The sequence below is a fragment of the Saccopteryx leptura genome, chromosome 9 (assembly GCF_036850995.1).
Source record: "Saccopteryx leptura isolate mSacLep1 chromosome 9, mSacLep1_pri_phased_curated, whole genome shotgun sequence".
NCBI lineage: Eukaryota > Metazoa > Chordata > Mammalia > Chiroptera > Emballonuridae > Saccopteryx > Saccopteryx leptura.
In genome coordinates this window covers 23,361,830-23,377,340 of record NC_089511.1, presented here as the reverse complement: position 1 = coordinate 23,377,340, position 15,511 = coordinate 23,361,830, and the positions used below count along the sequence as shown (strand labels likewise).

The 15,511-nt window shown below is 47.5% G+C and overlaps 1 protein-coding gene across 2 annotated transcripts in view; it reads right to left on the bottom strand.

Annotated features, from left to right (window-relative positions):
- HYDIN (HYDIN axonemal central pair apparatus protein) overlaps positions 1-15,511 on the bottom strand; it is a 395,035-nt gene that overhangs the window by 57,802 nt on the left and 321,722 nt on the right. For both annotated transcript variants that reach the window (XM_066348740.1, XM_066348741.1), the window contains exons 46-53: positions 13,761-13,991; positions 11,778-12,118; positions 11,377-11,559; positions 10,080-10,199; positions 6,414-6,573; positions 6,138-6,310; positions 5,316-5,514; positions 1,099-1,198 (exon numbers count right to left, since the gene is read on the bottom strand). In XM_066348740.1, the coding sequence (XP_066204837.1) occupies positions 1,099-1,198; positions 5,316-5,514; positions 6,138-6,310; positions 6,414-6,573; positions 10,080-10,199; positions 11,377-11,559; positions 11,778-12,118; positions 13,761-13,991 (1,507 nt within the window). The remainder of the gene's footprint in view (positions 1-1,098; positions 1,199-5,315; positions 5,515-6,137; positions 6,311-6,413; positions 6,574-10,079; positions 10,200-11,376; positions 11,560-11,777; positions 12,119-13,760; positions 13,992-15,511) is intronic.

Genomic DNA, 15,511 nt, shown 5'->3' with positions numbered 1-15,511 from the left:
AAGCATTTCTATACATAATTAAAAAGGTGATATTAATGGCTGCATAATATACATCACGGTATGGCTGTTCCATAATTTACAATATTATTCTTACAATAATATTCTACTATTGATAGACATTTGAGTTATTTCCAATCTTCCATTAGTATAAATAATGCTGTCGTAAATATCTTTGCACTTTAGACTAATGATATTTAGGCAAACATGTAGCTCTAACGTTCTGTGAATCTTGCTGAGGAGGTGAGCGATCAGAGAAAGGAGGGGTAATGGGAAAGTGCATGCTCACGGGAGCATCTAACCTGGGTGGTCAGGCAGTGTGGTGGCAGAATAATGCTGTTCCTGCCCCAAAGATATGCTAATCGCAACTCCTGGAACCTGTCAATATGCTAGTTTACATAGCAATGGGGAATAAGGTATCAGATGGAATTTGGGTCGCTTATCATCTGACTTGAACATTAAGGAGATTATCCTGGATTCTCTGAAGGGCCCAATGTAACCATAAGAATCCTTAAAAGGAGAAGAGGGAGATAAAAATGGGAGAATCAGACAGATGGCAGCATGGGAAGGGCTTGACCCAACATTCCTGGTTTTGAAGATGGAAGATGGGGCCATGAGCCAAGGAATGTGGGTGGCTTCTAGAAACTGGAAAAGGCAAGGAAATGGATTCTTGCCCAGAGTTTCTGGAAAGGAATGCAGCCATGCCAACCCCTTCATTGTAGTCCAGTGACATCCATTTTGGATTTTCTGATTGGTGCAACTGTAAGATTAAACATTTCTATTGTTTTAAGCCACAGAGTTTGTGGTAATTTGTTACAGTAGTGATAGAAAACTAATCCAGGCAGGAAGATAGGTACTCACTCTCAGAAGACTGTTCAGAAAAGAGTTCTGTGAATTTTATAGTCATGGTCCCTCCCCCACTGTCATCTCCGGTCGGAGAAATTGAGATTCCTAGTAATGTGGCAGTCATCACCCTGAGGCCTGCACTACTATTCACTGAAATTAAATTACTATTCCTCCCCCAACAACCATTAGTCTTGCTCTATACCACACTAAAAGATGTGACTTCTAAACACCCTTTCCTTGAAGGGCTCAACAGACCTTTGGGGAAGATGATGTCCACGGCAACATCGTAGGCCTCTGCAGTGACCAGGATGTTTTCAATCTGAACAACGCCAACCAGATTGCCTGGGTCTAAAACCTGTCGGGTGAGAGAAAAGTTTCAGTACAAGCAAGACCCACGAGGTGCTTCGAGCCTGAACTGCGTAACATACAGTGGCAATCATGAAGGAGATGTGACAGGAATACTTCTGAAATGTAGTCAACTTTTGTGTTTGAGCATTTGGTGGGATTAGTGTTCTTCATAACACCCTTTGGGGGAATGCTGGAGTAGACCATCAACCTAAGAATGGGGAAAGAGACTGCATTTTCTGTCTTGTCCAATTACTGGGTTTAATTTATTTGCAGGATTGTTGCGACCTTACTGAAGTTTGGGCTGCAAGTATACATTACAGAAAAGTATTCTTTAGAACTTTTAAATAAAATACACCTGAAAAGCATTCTTCTGATGGTGGAAGTGGAAACCTTGTATATTCTTTATCATCTTTGCTCTACTAATTTTATGAATCTGAATTGTTCTGTTCTTTGTTTCTGGCTCAATATATGGGAAAGTGCTAGATTTTTCATATAAAATAAGTGTTTAATATTTTTCTTTTGGAAATTTCAAATGCTTTATTTGCATGAACATTGCTACTATTAAAGTTGGGGGGAAAAAGCAAGACCTGCTAGGCTCAAGTTGCTCACTGTCCCCTTCTGTTGTCATCCCTGGTGATAAACCCTCCTTTATTATCCTGAGAAACATTTGAACTGGTGTCAGCTGTCAGTTGGACACAACTGTTGACCCATGAGACTAGTGAGAGGGCAATAGAGGGTCCGTTTGTCCAGGTGCAGGGCAGTGGGCACAGCTCTCTTGCATCTGCCTGGGGAGCACCTGCCTCTCTTCTAAAGCCTCAAGTTGAAAATTGAAGTCACCACTCCCCATTACTTGTGCTTTGGGTGCCAAGACGGAAATGTCACCAAACTCAAGTTTTAACTCAGGAGTTTCCATCTTTTTTTTTTTTTCTTTAGTGAGGGGGAGGGGAGTAGGGGGATAGACAGGGACAGGCAGACAGGAAGGGAGAGAGTCAATTTTTCATTGCAGCATGTTAGTTGTTCATTGATTGCTTCTCAGATGTGCCTTGACCGGGAGGGGGAGCTCCAGATGAGCCAGCGACCCCATGCTCAAGCCAGCAACCTTGGGTTTCAGGCCAGCGACCTTTGGGCTCATGCCTATGATCCCGTGTTCAAGCCAGTGACCTTGGGGTTTTGAACCTGGGTTCTCTGCATCCCAGGCCTATGCTCTATCCACTCACTGCACTACCACCCGGTCAGGCTCCGTCTTTTCTTTCACCAAGCGTTTTGCCAATGTCTCAGGACAAACTGAAGCCACTTCAGTTTTGCCTTCTTCCTTTTGCTGCCTACCTTCTGGCAGAGATGACAAGAACAAGGGCCGATAGGTAGCAGGAAGGAAAAATGGGACAAAGAACTTGAATTATCAGTTCCTGAGTTTAAACAGTACTTTCCTACTGACAGGTACCAAGTACCTGGAGCATTCTATTTCCTTTGCTTCCCCACTTGGGGGTGGTTTACATTTTATAATTGAAAAAAATAGGGAGGATAATTTAAGGGCTACACAAATTAAAAAAAAAAAGAGTTCACCAGACAAAGCATTTCCTCACGGAGATACTGAAGGAACCTAATCTGGGGAGGGAAGCCCTAGACCACTTTGGCGAGCCCGAGGGGAGACCCACTGTGTCTTCTTTGGGGGGAACACACAGGAATACGACGTCAGTTGTTAAAATACAGAACAGTTTCCATACCAGTCAGTGAACCACTGTCACAGTGACTCTTCCCCTTGCTTCCTGCCTCCTCCCCCCGCCCGCACCATGGGGATACCAGGCTTCCTATGATCCAGCAACTAAAGGATGAAGTCAGCACAGTTGGGAGCCTGCACTTGCCATGTGGCCTGGTTCACTGGGCAGAGATCTGTGTCTGTGTGGAGACCAGTGTTAAAAATGTTGACTATCACCTGGTCTGTGGTGGCGCAGTGGATAGAGCATCGATCTGAAACACTGAGGTTCCTGGTTTGAAATCCTGGGCTTGCCCAGTCCAGGCACATACAAGATGCAATAAACACTTATCTTAAAAAAAAAAAATGTTGACTATCAACTCTGGGCTCATATACATTTGTGGATTGAATAAATCTATCAATATATGTTTTCAGCTATTTGAAGGACTGTCACGGGTAGGGAATAAGAGAGATTAGATCCCTTGACTGTTTCCAAAAGGTAGAGACAGGATTAATGTGCATATAGATTACAGGAAGGAATCTGAACTCAACCCAAGGGAGAATTAACAGTCAGACCTGTTCAAAGGAAGATCAGGATGCTTGAAGTGTTGGTATGGTTTTTGTCCCTGGAGGTATTCAAAGAGAAGCTTGTTACAGAACTGATTCAAGCATCATAACTCAATAGCATTTGTTCATCCATTCATTCAACAGATGCACTGAGTACCTTCAACATTCAGAACTGTGCTATACATGTTGGGATATGTTGGGGTAGTGGGTTGAATCATGGCCCCCCAAAAGGTATATCCATGTCTGAATCCTTGAAATCTGTGAATGTGACTTTATTTGGAAAAAGAGTAAGCCTTTGCAGATGTAATTAAAGTTTATGAGATGAAATCATCCTGGATTGAATGGAAGGATCCTAAATCCAATGACAAGTGTCCTTATAAGAGACAGAGAAGGAGAGGACACGGCAGAGGAGAAGACCATGTGAACATGGAGGCAGAGATGGGAGTGATGCAGCCACCAGTCAAGAAACACCTGGAGCCACTAGCAGGTGGAAGAGCCCAGGAAGGAGTCTTCCCTAGAGCCGTCAGAGGGAGCAGGGCCCTGAAGACACCTTGATCTCAGACTTATAGCTCCAGAACTGTGAGAGAATTAGCACCTGTTGTTTGTTTGTTGTTATTTTTTTTTTACATTTTTAAAAATTAATTTTAATGGGGTGACATTGATAAATCAGGGTACATATGTTTAGAGAAAACATCTCCAGATTATTTTGACATTTGATTATGTTGCATACCCCTCACCCAAAGTCAAATTGTCTTCCGCTTTTAAGCCACTCAGTTTGCCATCCTTTGTTAGAGCAGAACTAGGACACCAATACAGAGAGTGGACAAGTCAGAAGAGGTCTCGCCCCACCAGAATTCACAAAAGAAAGTAAAGAAAGAAACAATAACATAAGAAAGGGGTAGTGCTCCGCTGGACAGCAGTCAGGGTGAGTCCTTGCACAGATAGGGGATCCCTTTGGTGTGATGATTAAAGGAACCCTGTAGAAGCAGTACTGTTGAGCAGAGCCTAAAGCAGGAGCCAACCCCCCACAGAACCTCAGGACAAGGGAAAAGCTGAGAGACCAGGTGACAGGAGCCAGTGGGTGAGAGCAGGGTGGAGTGAGGGACAGCTAGAGAGGCAGGCAGGGCTTCCGAAGCGGCTCAGGACCCTGGGCTTTATGCTCACTGCGCTGGAAGGCAGCAGAGCGCGTTAGGAAGGAGGATGACTAACACTTTCCTGAACTCTCCAGACACTTGTGGGGAATGTGAGGAGAGAGGCCAGTCAGGAAGCCTCTGCAGAAGTCCCGGGGAGAGACACTGCAGGCGGCCTGGACAAGGGTGGTAGCCACAGTGTAGACAGAAGTGGATGGACACACATTGGGAGACAGTTGACAAGACTTGTTGGGGGACTAGGTTGGAGGGGAGGCCATCAGGAAAAGGGGGACATCAAGGATGGTTCTTAGATATCTATGGGAGCAACTGGGTGGAGGTGACATTTTCGGAGACAGGAATGTGAGGGGTGACTGAGTTTGGGGTGTGAAATCAGGATTGTAATGCTCACCTAGGGGTGGTAACACCATTCATTCATCCATTCATTCATTCATCCATTCACTCACTCACTCATTCACTCTGCATTGATTGAGGGCTCCATTCTTAGCACTGGGAAATCAGCTATGCACAGGACTGTCTTTAGGGAGCTTACAGTGTGTACAGAGCAAGATATTGTGGGTTGAGGGTTGTCCAATGGGATTAGATGGGGGAGACCTGGCTGTGTGTGTGTGGGTGGGTAGCGTGTATGCATGGATAGTGTGTGTGATACTCTGTGTGTCAAGGAACCCAAAGTATACACATTTGATGACCAAGCCTGAGGGTGGATAAGGCCTCACCTCCAACCGAATCGCCTTCTTGATGTTGTTGGGCTTGGAGGGCTGGAAGTGCACGTGCAGGCTGTACTCGGCCTTGGGGGGGATAGTGCCCTGCATCACGGACACGGTGAAGTCATCGCCCAGGTGCTCCAGGTTGGTGATTCTCCAGGCCACGGGCAGGACTGTGACGTTGCGGAGAAGAACTACTTTGGATTCTTTTCTGCAGAGACCAAAAGCCACTTAGTCAGTTTCAAATGATGTTGATTCATTATGGCGGGTCAGAAAAAGTACTTCTGGTTATTTTAATTATTGCTTAGTTCACTAATGAGTATTTATCCGGGAATGGGGCCTGATGGTATTGATCAAAGAATGCAGGATCTACATTATAACAATTCTGTCCCAGCAGCCCCAGAAATAAACATTCTCTATGTAGAATAATAAGACTCCAGCAAATGAATATATAAGTTCCAGTTTTGGTCTAAGATTCTCTGTTTGTACTCGAATTTCTAGGCTAACGATTCTTAACCTGTTAGGGTAACGGACTGCTTTCAGAATCTGGAAAAAGCTAGTCCTTCTGAGAAAAATGCAAATATGCACACAGTTTGGCAGTTGACCTTGAGTGCAAAGGTGTGGGCCTTCTGAAGTCCAGCCACTGAACCCAAGTTAACTCAACAGGGTTACTACTAACCATCCTGACTTGCACTGCACTGGGACTTTCCCATCATGCAGGATTTAAAGTACTAAAGCCTGGCAAGTCCCTAGCAAACCAGGATGAATTGGTCACCCTAGAACTAAATGTTCTTTAAATTCCATTCCAGTCCTGGTGTCCCCAAGAACTCTGACCTGTACAGCGGGAGCCGGTCAAAGTGCAATTGCCTAGGGTCCACCTCCAGTTCTGGACGGATCCCCTGGCAGCTTAATTTGAAGATGGTTGGCTCTGGGTTCTCCTGGATGCAGCAAACAAGGCTGTCTTCAAAGAAACCAACCGCAGTAGGGTAGGCCCATATATTCAGCATCTAGCGGAAGAGTTCAAACAAAGTACGTTTACACTGGGGATACCAAGGTCTCAGCTCGCCCAGGAGAGCCTTGCCCTAGTGACTGGTTTCCATGGGGCTGCACCTGCTTCTCATTGGGTCTTAGAGTCATGTTCATGGGTTCCAGAAAGTAGGTGCTTGCTTTGACATCATTCTGGAAACAGAAGAACACGTCCACATCTATTGGGGAATTGTTCAGTATGGTCAGGGTCTCCATGTTGCCTGGGAACATGGAGGACTTGTACCTGGAAATGAACAAAAATCAGGAATAAATTAGGGATGTCAATGTGAGGACGGACTAAGAACTCAGGTGGAAAAGGAAACTGTGAGGGGCAAGGACAGTTCCGAAGGAAAGTGTGGCTACACACTGAGGCAGTGGCACGGTGGCTAAGAGCACAGGCTTTGTCACTGAGGAGACTTGCAGCTGTGACCTGACGCCTCCAGCCTTGGTCTTCTCACCTCTAAGATGGGATGACGAAACCTCTTAGGATTTCTGTGAGTATTAAGTAGAGTGAAAGTGTGCACCCCGTGCTCTTGGGACTGCCGCAGGTGTCAAATGCCCAGCGAATGGTAGTTATTGCAAAGAATCTGAACTGAGAAATACACAGCTCTACCCTTCCCAGTGCTTATAATCCCAGAAGAGATGATAATCTGAGTGATTTATTTCGCATCTGTCTTAGAGATGACCTCATTCACTGCTTCCTACACCCGCACAGATGTTCCTGTTCCGCCGTGGAGTCATGTGTCATTGTTCGCTGTTACAAGGCTGTTTCTGTTCCCTTAGGAAGAGAGCCACAGAGTCGAGCATCCTGGGCACTGGAAGCTGCTCAGGTAATGGTACCAAGTAGAAAAGGATGGGAAGCACAAGAAATGTCCAGTAAAGACACACATCCTCAGAGATCACAGCACAGGTCAGAGAAGTAAAGCACCACAGTACCCGCTGGGGCCCATTAACGGTCTGAAAAGCTTGGTGGACAGGTTACGATGGAGGAAGGGAGGCAAGAGCACGGCTGAGATAATCAGAGTCAGAGAGGCAGCGTGCCCTCGGTGTGGCTGCCGAAGGGGGAGGAGGGGTGGCCCTGACACCCGCCGCCCAGCACTGTGCTCAGAGTCTCGCGTGCGTTTTCCAGGGCGGTCTTCACGAAGCTGTGAGGTGGGTGCTAGCTACTCCTTCCCCGTTTTACAAATGAGAACACTGAGGCTCAGTAAGGCTTAAAACAGGGGTCCCCAAACTTTTTACACAGGGGGCCAGTTCACTGTCCCTCAGACCGTTGGAGGGCCGGACTATAAAAAAAAACTATGAACAAATCCCCATGCACACTGCACATATCTTATTTTAAAGTAAAAAACAAAACGGGAACAAATACAATATTTAAAATAAAGAACAAGTAAATTTAAATCAACAAACTGACCAGTATTTCTTTTTTTTTTTTTTTTTATTTTTTATTTTATTTATTTATTTTTTTTTTCATTTTTCTGAAGCTGGAAACGGGGATAGACAGTCAGACAGACTCCCGCATGCGCCCGACCGGGATCCACCCGGCACGCCCACCAGGGGTGGTGCTCTGCCCCCCAGGGGGCGATGCTCTGCCCATCCTGGGCGTCGCCATATTGCGACCAGAGCCACTCTAGCGCCTGAGGCAGAGGCCACAGAGCCATGACCAGCGCCCGGGCCATCTTTGCTCCAATGGAGCCTTGGCTGCAGGAGGGGAAGAGAGAGACAGAGAGGAAGGCGCGGCGGAGGGGTGGAGAAGCAAATGGGCGCTTCTCCTATGTGCCCTGGCCGGGAATCGAACCCGGGTCCTCCGCACGCTAGGCCGACGCTCTACCGCTGAGCCAACCGGCCAGGGCTCTGACCAGTATTTCAATGGGAACTATGCTCCTCTCACTGACCACCAATGAAAGAGATGCCCCTTCCGGAAGTGCTGTGGGGGCCAGATAAATGGCCTCAGGGGGCCGCATGTGGCCCGTGGGCCGTAGTTTGGACCCCTGGTTTAAAAGAATAAATGAATTATACCTCCTTGTACTGGTCCTTGTTTCTGGGCGCTGTCTTCCTCCTGGACCAGTGCCGTTTCCCCAAACCCTGGTTAACTCCAGTGCTATCCTGGACACATGCCTCTCTGAATGGCCTTCTTTCCCTGACTCCCAACCCTCGGCTTGTCTGTCCCTCATGTCCATCGACCTGGCCCGCATTCCCCTCTGCTAGGCCCTGCTAGGAGGCCCCGACGATCCTCTCCATCATCAGCAAACCCTCCTCACCTTCCCTTTCTAGTCCAGCATCTCAGGACACAAAATGGAGATGTTAGAGGAATGGAGAGCAAGGGTGGCCCATGTGTTCCACCACAGAAATCAACCTCTCTACTTATCACAACACCTGCTAGATGACTGAGTGATGACAGGCTGAGACCTTGGTTTCGGTTGGGGCTCACTCCCTGCCTATACAATAAAGAAACGTGCATCTAGCTAGAAAAAAAAAACTAGTACCACTAAAATCTAACACTGAAAATCTAGTATCACCTCACCTTGGCCTCTGATTCTGCCTGGTGATCTTAATACATTTCTCTAATATTCTCGCTCTCCCACTTTCTACAAAAACATTTTCTTCACACTGTCTCTATTTTCTCAACATTTTTAACTTCCCTCCACTTCCCTCCCTGTTAGGGAGTCCTTGCATCGTTCACCAGGGAGGAAATAAACAGTTGCATGGGAACCCTCTCACTGTTCTAACCACATCTGTAACCCTATCTGCTCCGGAAGTTCTCTCCTCATGTGAGATGACGGTCCCTCTGCTTGGCAAAGGCCAACATCTACGCATCCCATTGTGCTGTCTCAGGGAGCGATGGCCCGTACTTTCTCCCGCAACTCCGACCTCTCCCTCCCCACCTCCTGTCAGCATCCAAACCTTGTAGGAATAACAGTGTATGAACAGCCTTCCCTGGACTCCATGTCTCCCTCCCGTTCTCAACTTCCCCCAACTCCCTTCACGGCTAAGCTTTCCCACGGAGCTCTCTTCACACCCAGCCTCCATTTTCTCACTCCTCAAATCGCTTCACTGGGGCTACATCCTCGGGATTCCCCCCAAGAGACTCTTGCTGAGGCGCTTAGTGACCTCCAGTTGTTAAACCCCGTGGACACCGATGTCTTCATCTTTTTACCCTCTCTATAGCATTCAGCCGTGGTCAGTAGCTGACTACACCCTCTTCTTGTGGCTCTGTAATACCACTCTCTTCTGGTTTCTATCAATAGCTCTGGCCCTCTTTCCCATCTCCTTTGTTGGTTCAGCTCTTGCGAATGGTGGAACACTCTGGGGCTCCTTCTGTGTTCCTTCTCTCCTTACTGTATCCTCTCTTCTGAGGCAACCTCATCCACGCCCACAGCTTTTGTTGTCTTGAAGACAGGTCTCTCTCCTCTGAGAACCCAAACCCTGTAGCTTATTCCCTGCTTTACATGGCGACTCACTGTATCTTCCAAGCATCTCAAACTTAACATATCCCAAAGTAAACTCCTGTTCCCATCCTTCCCCCACCAAAGCCTCGTCCTCTTCTCGGCTTTCCCCTCTGGGCAAATGGTATCCCTATTCATCTGGGTGCTTAGTAGAAACTTGAGGTACAAGAACCTAGTTCTGCTAATTTGTGGTTCAGGGACTGAGGCAGCACTAATAAAAGATATGTCTACATAGAAACTCTGCTTGTACCATTCAGGAGTCCAACCCAGGGTTCTAAAACCTGCTTTGAGATAATGGAACACTTACTTATCTCTTGATTTTCCACAGAGCAGTGGTCCGAAGTAAAACCTCTCCATGCTCACAATATACTTCTTAAAGATGACCTCATTTGCCTTCATGTCCATCTGCCGCTGTGGGAACACCACTCTGAATGCAGGGGAAGAAGAGAAGAGGAGAGGAAAGGAAATTCAATGCCACCACCTGGTGTTGACATCAACTCAACACTCGCTGTTCAGCAAAGGGTCCAGGTGCCTGGAGACTGAATGACTCTTAATCTGAAGACCTTTATTGAGCCTTTATTCCTGCTACCTCCCTCCCTGGGCCCTGAGTGAAAACAGTACAGTTAGGAATTGAGAAAAAAGATTCCCACTGTTGTCTTTCATAACAAGGGGCTGATGAGAGAGCTGAGTTCGATTTCCTGTTGTTGTGTGCCCAGCTAGAAAAATTCCCAAGAATCCCTATAGAAAACTACTTCTGGTGAATATTAACTGGTTTCCAATTTCCTTGCCCAATAGGGCTCCTTAGTCAGAATTTCAAAAGAGCTCCTTTGGGTAAACAAGCTATAAAAGGGACGTTCCCGTCTGACCAGGCAGTGGCGCAGTGGATAGAACATTGTACTGGGATGTGAAAGGCCCAGGTTCGAGACCCTGAGGTCGCCAGTTCGAGCATGGGCTGATCTGGTTTGAGCAAAAAGCTCACCAGCTTGGACCCAAGGTTGCTGGCTTGAGCGAGGGGTTACTCGGTCTGTTGAAGGCTCACGGTCAAGGCACATATGAGAAAGCAATCAATGAACAACTAAGGTGTCGCAACAGAAAATGGATGATTGATGCTTCTCATCTCTCTCCGTCCCTGCCTGTCTGTCCCTATCTGTCCCTCTCTCTGACTCTCTCTCTGTCTCTGTAAAAAAAAAAAGAAAAGAAAAGGGGGCCCTTTCCCAGGGGCAGGGAGGGGGCTTGCCCAGCCAAGTGCCTTTATGTCATGCATAGGGGGCGCAGGGTTCAGTAGCTCAGAAAAGAGCATGCCCGTGGAGATGCGCATATATCTTTATACTGTAGCACAAAAAGTCCTATAGGAAATATAAAACCTGTTTCAGTTCACTTACTGGTTGAATAAGCAAACTAACTAGCCAAATATTAACTTCATCTCAGTCTCATGGAATCACATAATTTCTGTGGCTTAGTCAGTGTCCAAGACATTGAAGGGCAGGACAGGAGGGCCTGGGAGGCTGTCCCAGTTCCACGTTAGTATGAAGAGCCACTTTGTTCAAAGTAGCATGGAGGGGGCACCTGAAATGTGCCTGTCAACCTTTTCTTTATACACTTACTTTGGGTCTTGGCAAATGGATGGGTAGCAGCAAAGCCCGCGGCAGTAGAGCTGGTACTGGCGGCCAGTTCCAAGGATCTCAAAGTTAAACGTCTGGTCATAGTTCCCGGGGTTAGTAGCAGAGAACTGTACTCTCAGTGACACCTCACCATTGGCTGGCACGACCCACCGGAAATTATTCAGCCTGCAAATGACCACATGGGCTTTTCAAATGAGAATGCTCCCTTTGGGCCAAGGGAAGACAGGATTGCTGCCTGGGGGAAGTCCTGTCCCGCTGGGTTGGGCACGGTGGTCCATAGGGTCCCCCGGGCAGGACAGCCCTGTTCCCATCAGGTGCCATGACAGCTGCGCCCTCCATGTGGGGCTTCAGCATTTCTCTCCCTGGGTTGTTCGGAGGCCCACCTGACGAACTTCTCCTGGGAGTGCTGCTCAGACAAGTCGTTCTGTTCTATTTCTGATGAGGTCGTAACGGGAAGGCCCTTCTTGTTGAAGGCCACGGGACGTTTGTCCTTCGAAGTGTCCTTCGGAGTGTCCTTTGGAGTGTCCTTCGGAGTGTCCTTCGGAGTGTCCTTCGGAGTGTCCTTTGGAGTGTCCTTCGAAGTGTCCTTTGGAGTGTCCTTCGGAGTGTCCTTTGGAGTGTCCTTCGGAGTGTCCTTCGGAGTGTCCTTTGAAGTCTCGCGAACTGGTTCTGTTTTTTCTTTCAGTTTCTGTTTGCTCCCCTTAGCTGAGGCGGTCAGCTCCTCCTGGATTTTAATTAAGAGTGAGGACAAGGTCTTAAATACTCATCTTACATGCATAGAAACAGAAGACACAGATGCCGACAACACGTCTGCAGTCTGGGGTGATGCCGCTGCAGGGTCAGGATGCTGGTGGCTGCCTAGAGCAGGCAGGGCCCAGCCGCCTACACTAGAGTAGATAGAAGAGGAGTAAAGAGAAGACCAGAGCTTTCCGTGGCACCTGATCCCCTGAGAAGGAGGCCAAGACCCTAAAGAAAGCTTGACGCTGGCAGGACTATGTTCCTATATTGCATTTTGTTGTTGTGTTTCTTTAGTATCTTTTAATGTAGACCCCTTACCCAATCCCCGTCACATTGACTTTTTGGAGAGACTAGTTCTGTGTTCTTAGAGAATACTCCACAGTCTGAAATTTTCTGTCTATTCTGAGGCCGACATCTAACTTATTCCTTTATCTACTCTATTTCCCATAAGCTGAAAATTAGACTTAAAAGCTTGATTAGATGTATAGAGGATGCTGTGTACATCACACTCCACCACCATGGGGGACAAATAATGTCAGGCTGACCCATGAATACAGATGTGAAGTGTGTTCTCGTGGCTGGAGTGGGGCCTGCCAGATGTGGCCATGATAAAGTAGGCTCTTCCCTTTGCAGCTGGCCCGTCACCTGTGGGCTGGTGCTTTAGCTGCAGTGAGTGTCTTATTCCTTAACAAACTGCTGCTCTTTGTATCCGCTGGTGCTCATTAATCATCCCCCACCCCCAGCAGGGATCACAACAATTCTTTTCTAATCCTACCCTTCTTTCTTTAATGTCAGCTGTCATTCTTCTAGAATGAAGAGCTTTCCTTTGTCAACTGGAGAGAAACCAGAGTTCCTCCTAAAATGGTTACACCCAAGAATGCGTAACTCTTTCCTGGCAATGGCCAATTTTCAGAAAAGAGTGATAGTGATCTCCGATGTGGACAAGTTTTTCTTTTTTATCTGGGCTCTGCTCTAGTAAGGCCTGCGCAGGGACGCTGCTCCCGCAGGGGTAGATTTCCTGCTTGCTCGCAAACTGAAGACTGGGCATTCTCCGTCCCTTGCTTGAGTTGTAGGCAGGGCCTGCAGGTGGGTTTATTTGCTGCTGAATTTGTTTGTTCTTTGCTGATATGCATGGTTTGTAGGAGACCATGAGGAGAGATTCAAATTTTGGGCCACCGTAGTCTAATTTTCCTATCGTAACTTCTTCCATAACCTGTTCTTTCTCTAGTAGGGCATGTTCCCTTAACCTGTGCCTGTTGACTCATATTTTTATGTACTTAGCTTCACACAGATATTATACTATCTTTTGGGAAGAGCTAGTTGCATTTATTATTTTTTTTCTTGCAAGGGCACTTGATAGTAATTTGACAAGTTCCCTAGACCCTCCCATGGGGACTGGAAAGGTTGGGAGATGAAAACCAGTCATTTTCAGTTTCCTCTTGGGAAGTAGGAAAAGTCAGGCCAGGGAAGGTGCAGCTCAGAGAGGCTGGAGCGGGGTCCTCAGGCAGGATCGCCAGCAAGCGGAGGGGGAACACCTGAGCGAGTACGACAGCCAGCAGCACATCCACTTCTTGGCCGCGTGGAGGGAGACACTCTCGCCCAGGCCGGGACAGCGGCTCACACCCTACCTTTGCAGAGCTGGTGGTGGTGGTCGTGGTCGACAGCTCTGCCTCTGATTCCACTTCTCTTTTCTCCTCCAGCAGGGAGAGCTCTTCGGATAGTGGAATTACAAACACAAAATGCTGCAAGATTTCTGTTGTGGATGAAGGCAGCCGCTTCACAGGGTAGGGGATTACAGAGAATAAGACAGGAGCTGGGATGGTCATTCCAGAGGAACCCAGACCCAAGAAGTCTAGGATCTAAAGAAAAGTCCACAGTTAATTTCATGTGTAGAAGGTGGGCTCCCTCTAATCTAGAATGCAGCGTGGTTCAGCCCTCCCGCCTTTCCCTCCATGTTCCCAGTGGACTCCACGAGGTGGCCATGTGTCAGGGGAGGGGTGACGGGCCTCTGACACAGTCCTGCAGGTCTTCCAGACCCATGCCCCAGACCAGGCACTTGTACTTTACTGTGACTATTTAATTGTCGTTGCAAATGGACTGTAAATTCTATTAGGACAAGAACCAGGTCAACATAGCACATGACCTGGCATACAGTAGGCACTCAATAAATCCCTGTTTAAAGAGACCAGCTCTTAAGATTCTGATGCCTATCATTGTCCCATCTATATATCAGAGCCCATGTTAATTTTTCTTTTATCTTTAAATGTTCTTTCCTCCAAAGGTGAAAGAAAGTTGGGATGGGAGCAGGTTCAAATATAGCAAAGAAAAAACAAACAAAGGTCTGGGAAAGGGAGAAGATGGGAGGGAAGAGAGGAGTCGGAAAGAAACTTGGGAGAATTTCTCCCCATGTTATCCCCGCTTTGTGCTCTGATATATAAAGAGCGAGCATGCTCCAGAGCAGATGGTTTGAAAATTTAGTATCAACTTCCTACTCAGCATGTAAAACCCTCAGACTAAGGATGCTACTCCTAGATCAATGGTTGTTATCACAACAGTGCATGCTCTAGCCCACTCGAGTGTCCATTCTGTGGACCAAATGGGGCTTTTAGGCCTTGCAGGTCATGATCTTCAAGTAATCCTGGGCCCCTAATCCTGTAGGTCAAGCAGCTAGAGACATTTCCTGACTAATGTGTAACTATAGTTAACATCCAGGATTTAGAATGTCTGGGAGGAAAGAGATGAATAATTTATACCAATTGTTAAATTACTAGAGCCAAGGAGTTCTTTAAGCAATATTCTAACCTAGTGGTCAGCAAACTCATTAGTCAACAGAGCCAAATATTATCAACAGTACAATGATTGAAATTTCTTTTTTTTTTTTTTTTTTTTTTGTATTTTTCTGAAGCTGGAAATGGGGAGAGACAGTCAGACAGACTCCCGCATGCGCCTGACCGGGATCCACCCGGCACGCCCACCAGGGGCGACACTCTGCCCACCAGGAGGCGATGCTCTGCCCCTCCAGGGCGTCGCTCTGCCGCGACCAGAGCCACTCTAGCGCCTGGGGCAGAGGCCAAGGGGCCATCCCCAGCGCCCGGGCCATCTTTGCTCCAATGGAGCCTTGGCTGTGGGAGGGGAAGAGAGAGACAGAGAGGAAGGAGGGGGGGGTGGAGAAGCAAATGGGCGCTTCTCCTATGTGCCCTGGCCGGGAATCGAACCCGGGTCCCCCGCACACCAGGCCAACGCTCTACCGCTGAGCCAACCGGCCAGGGCCTGAAATTTCTTTTGAAAGCCATTTTTTTTTTTGGTATTTTTCCAAAGTTGGAAACGGGGAGGCAGTCAGACAGACTCTCGCATGCGCCTGACCGGGATCCACCCGGCA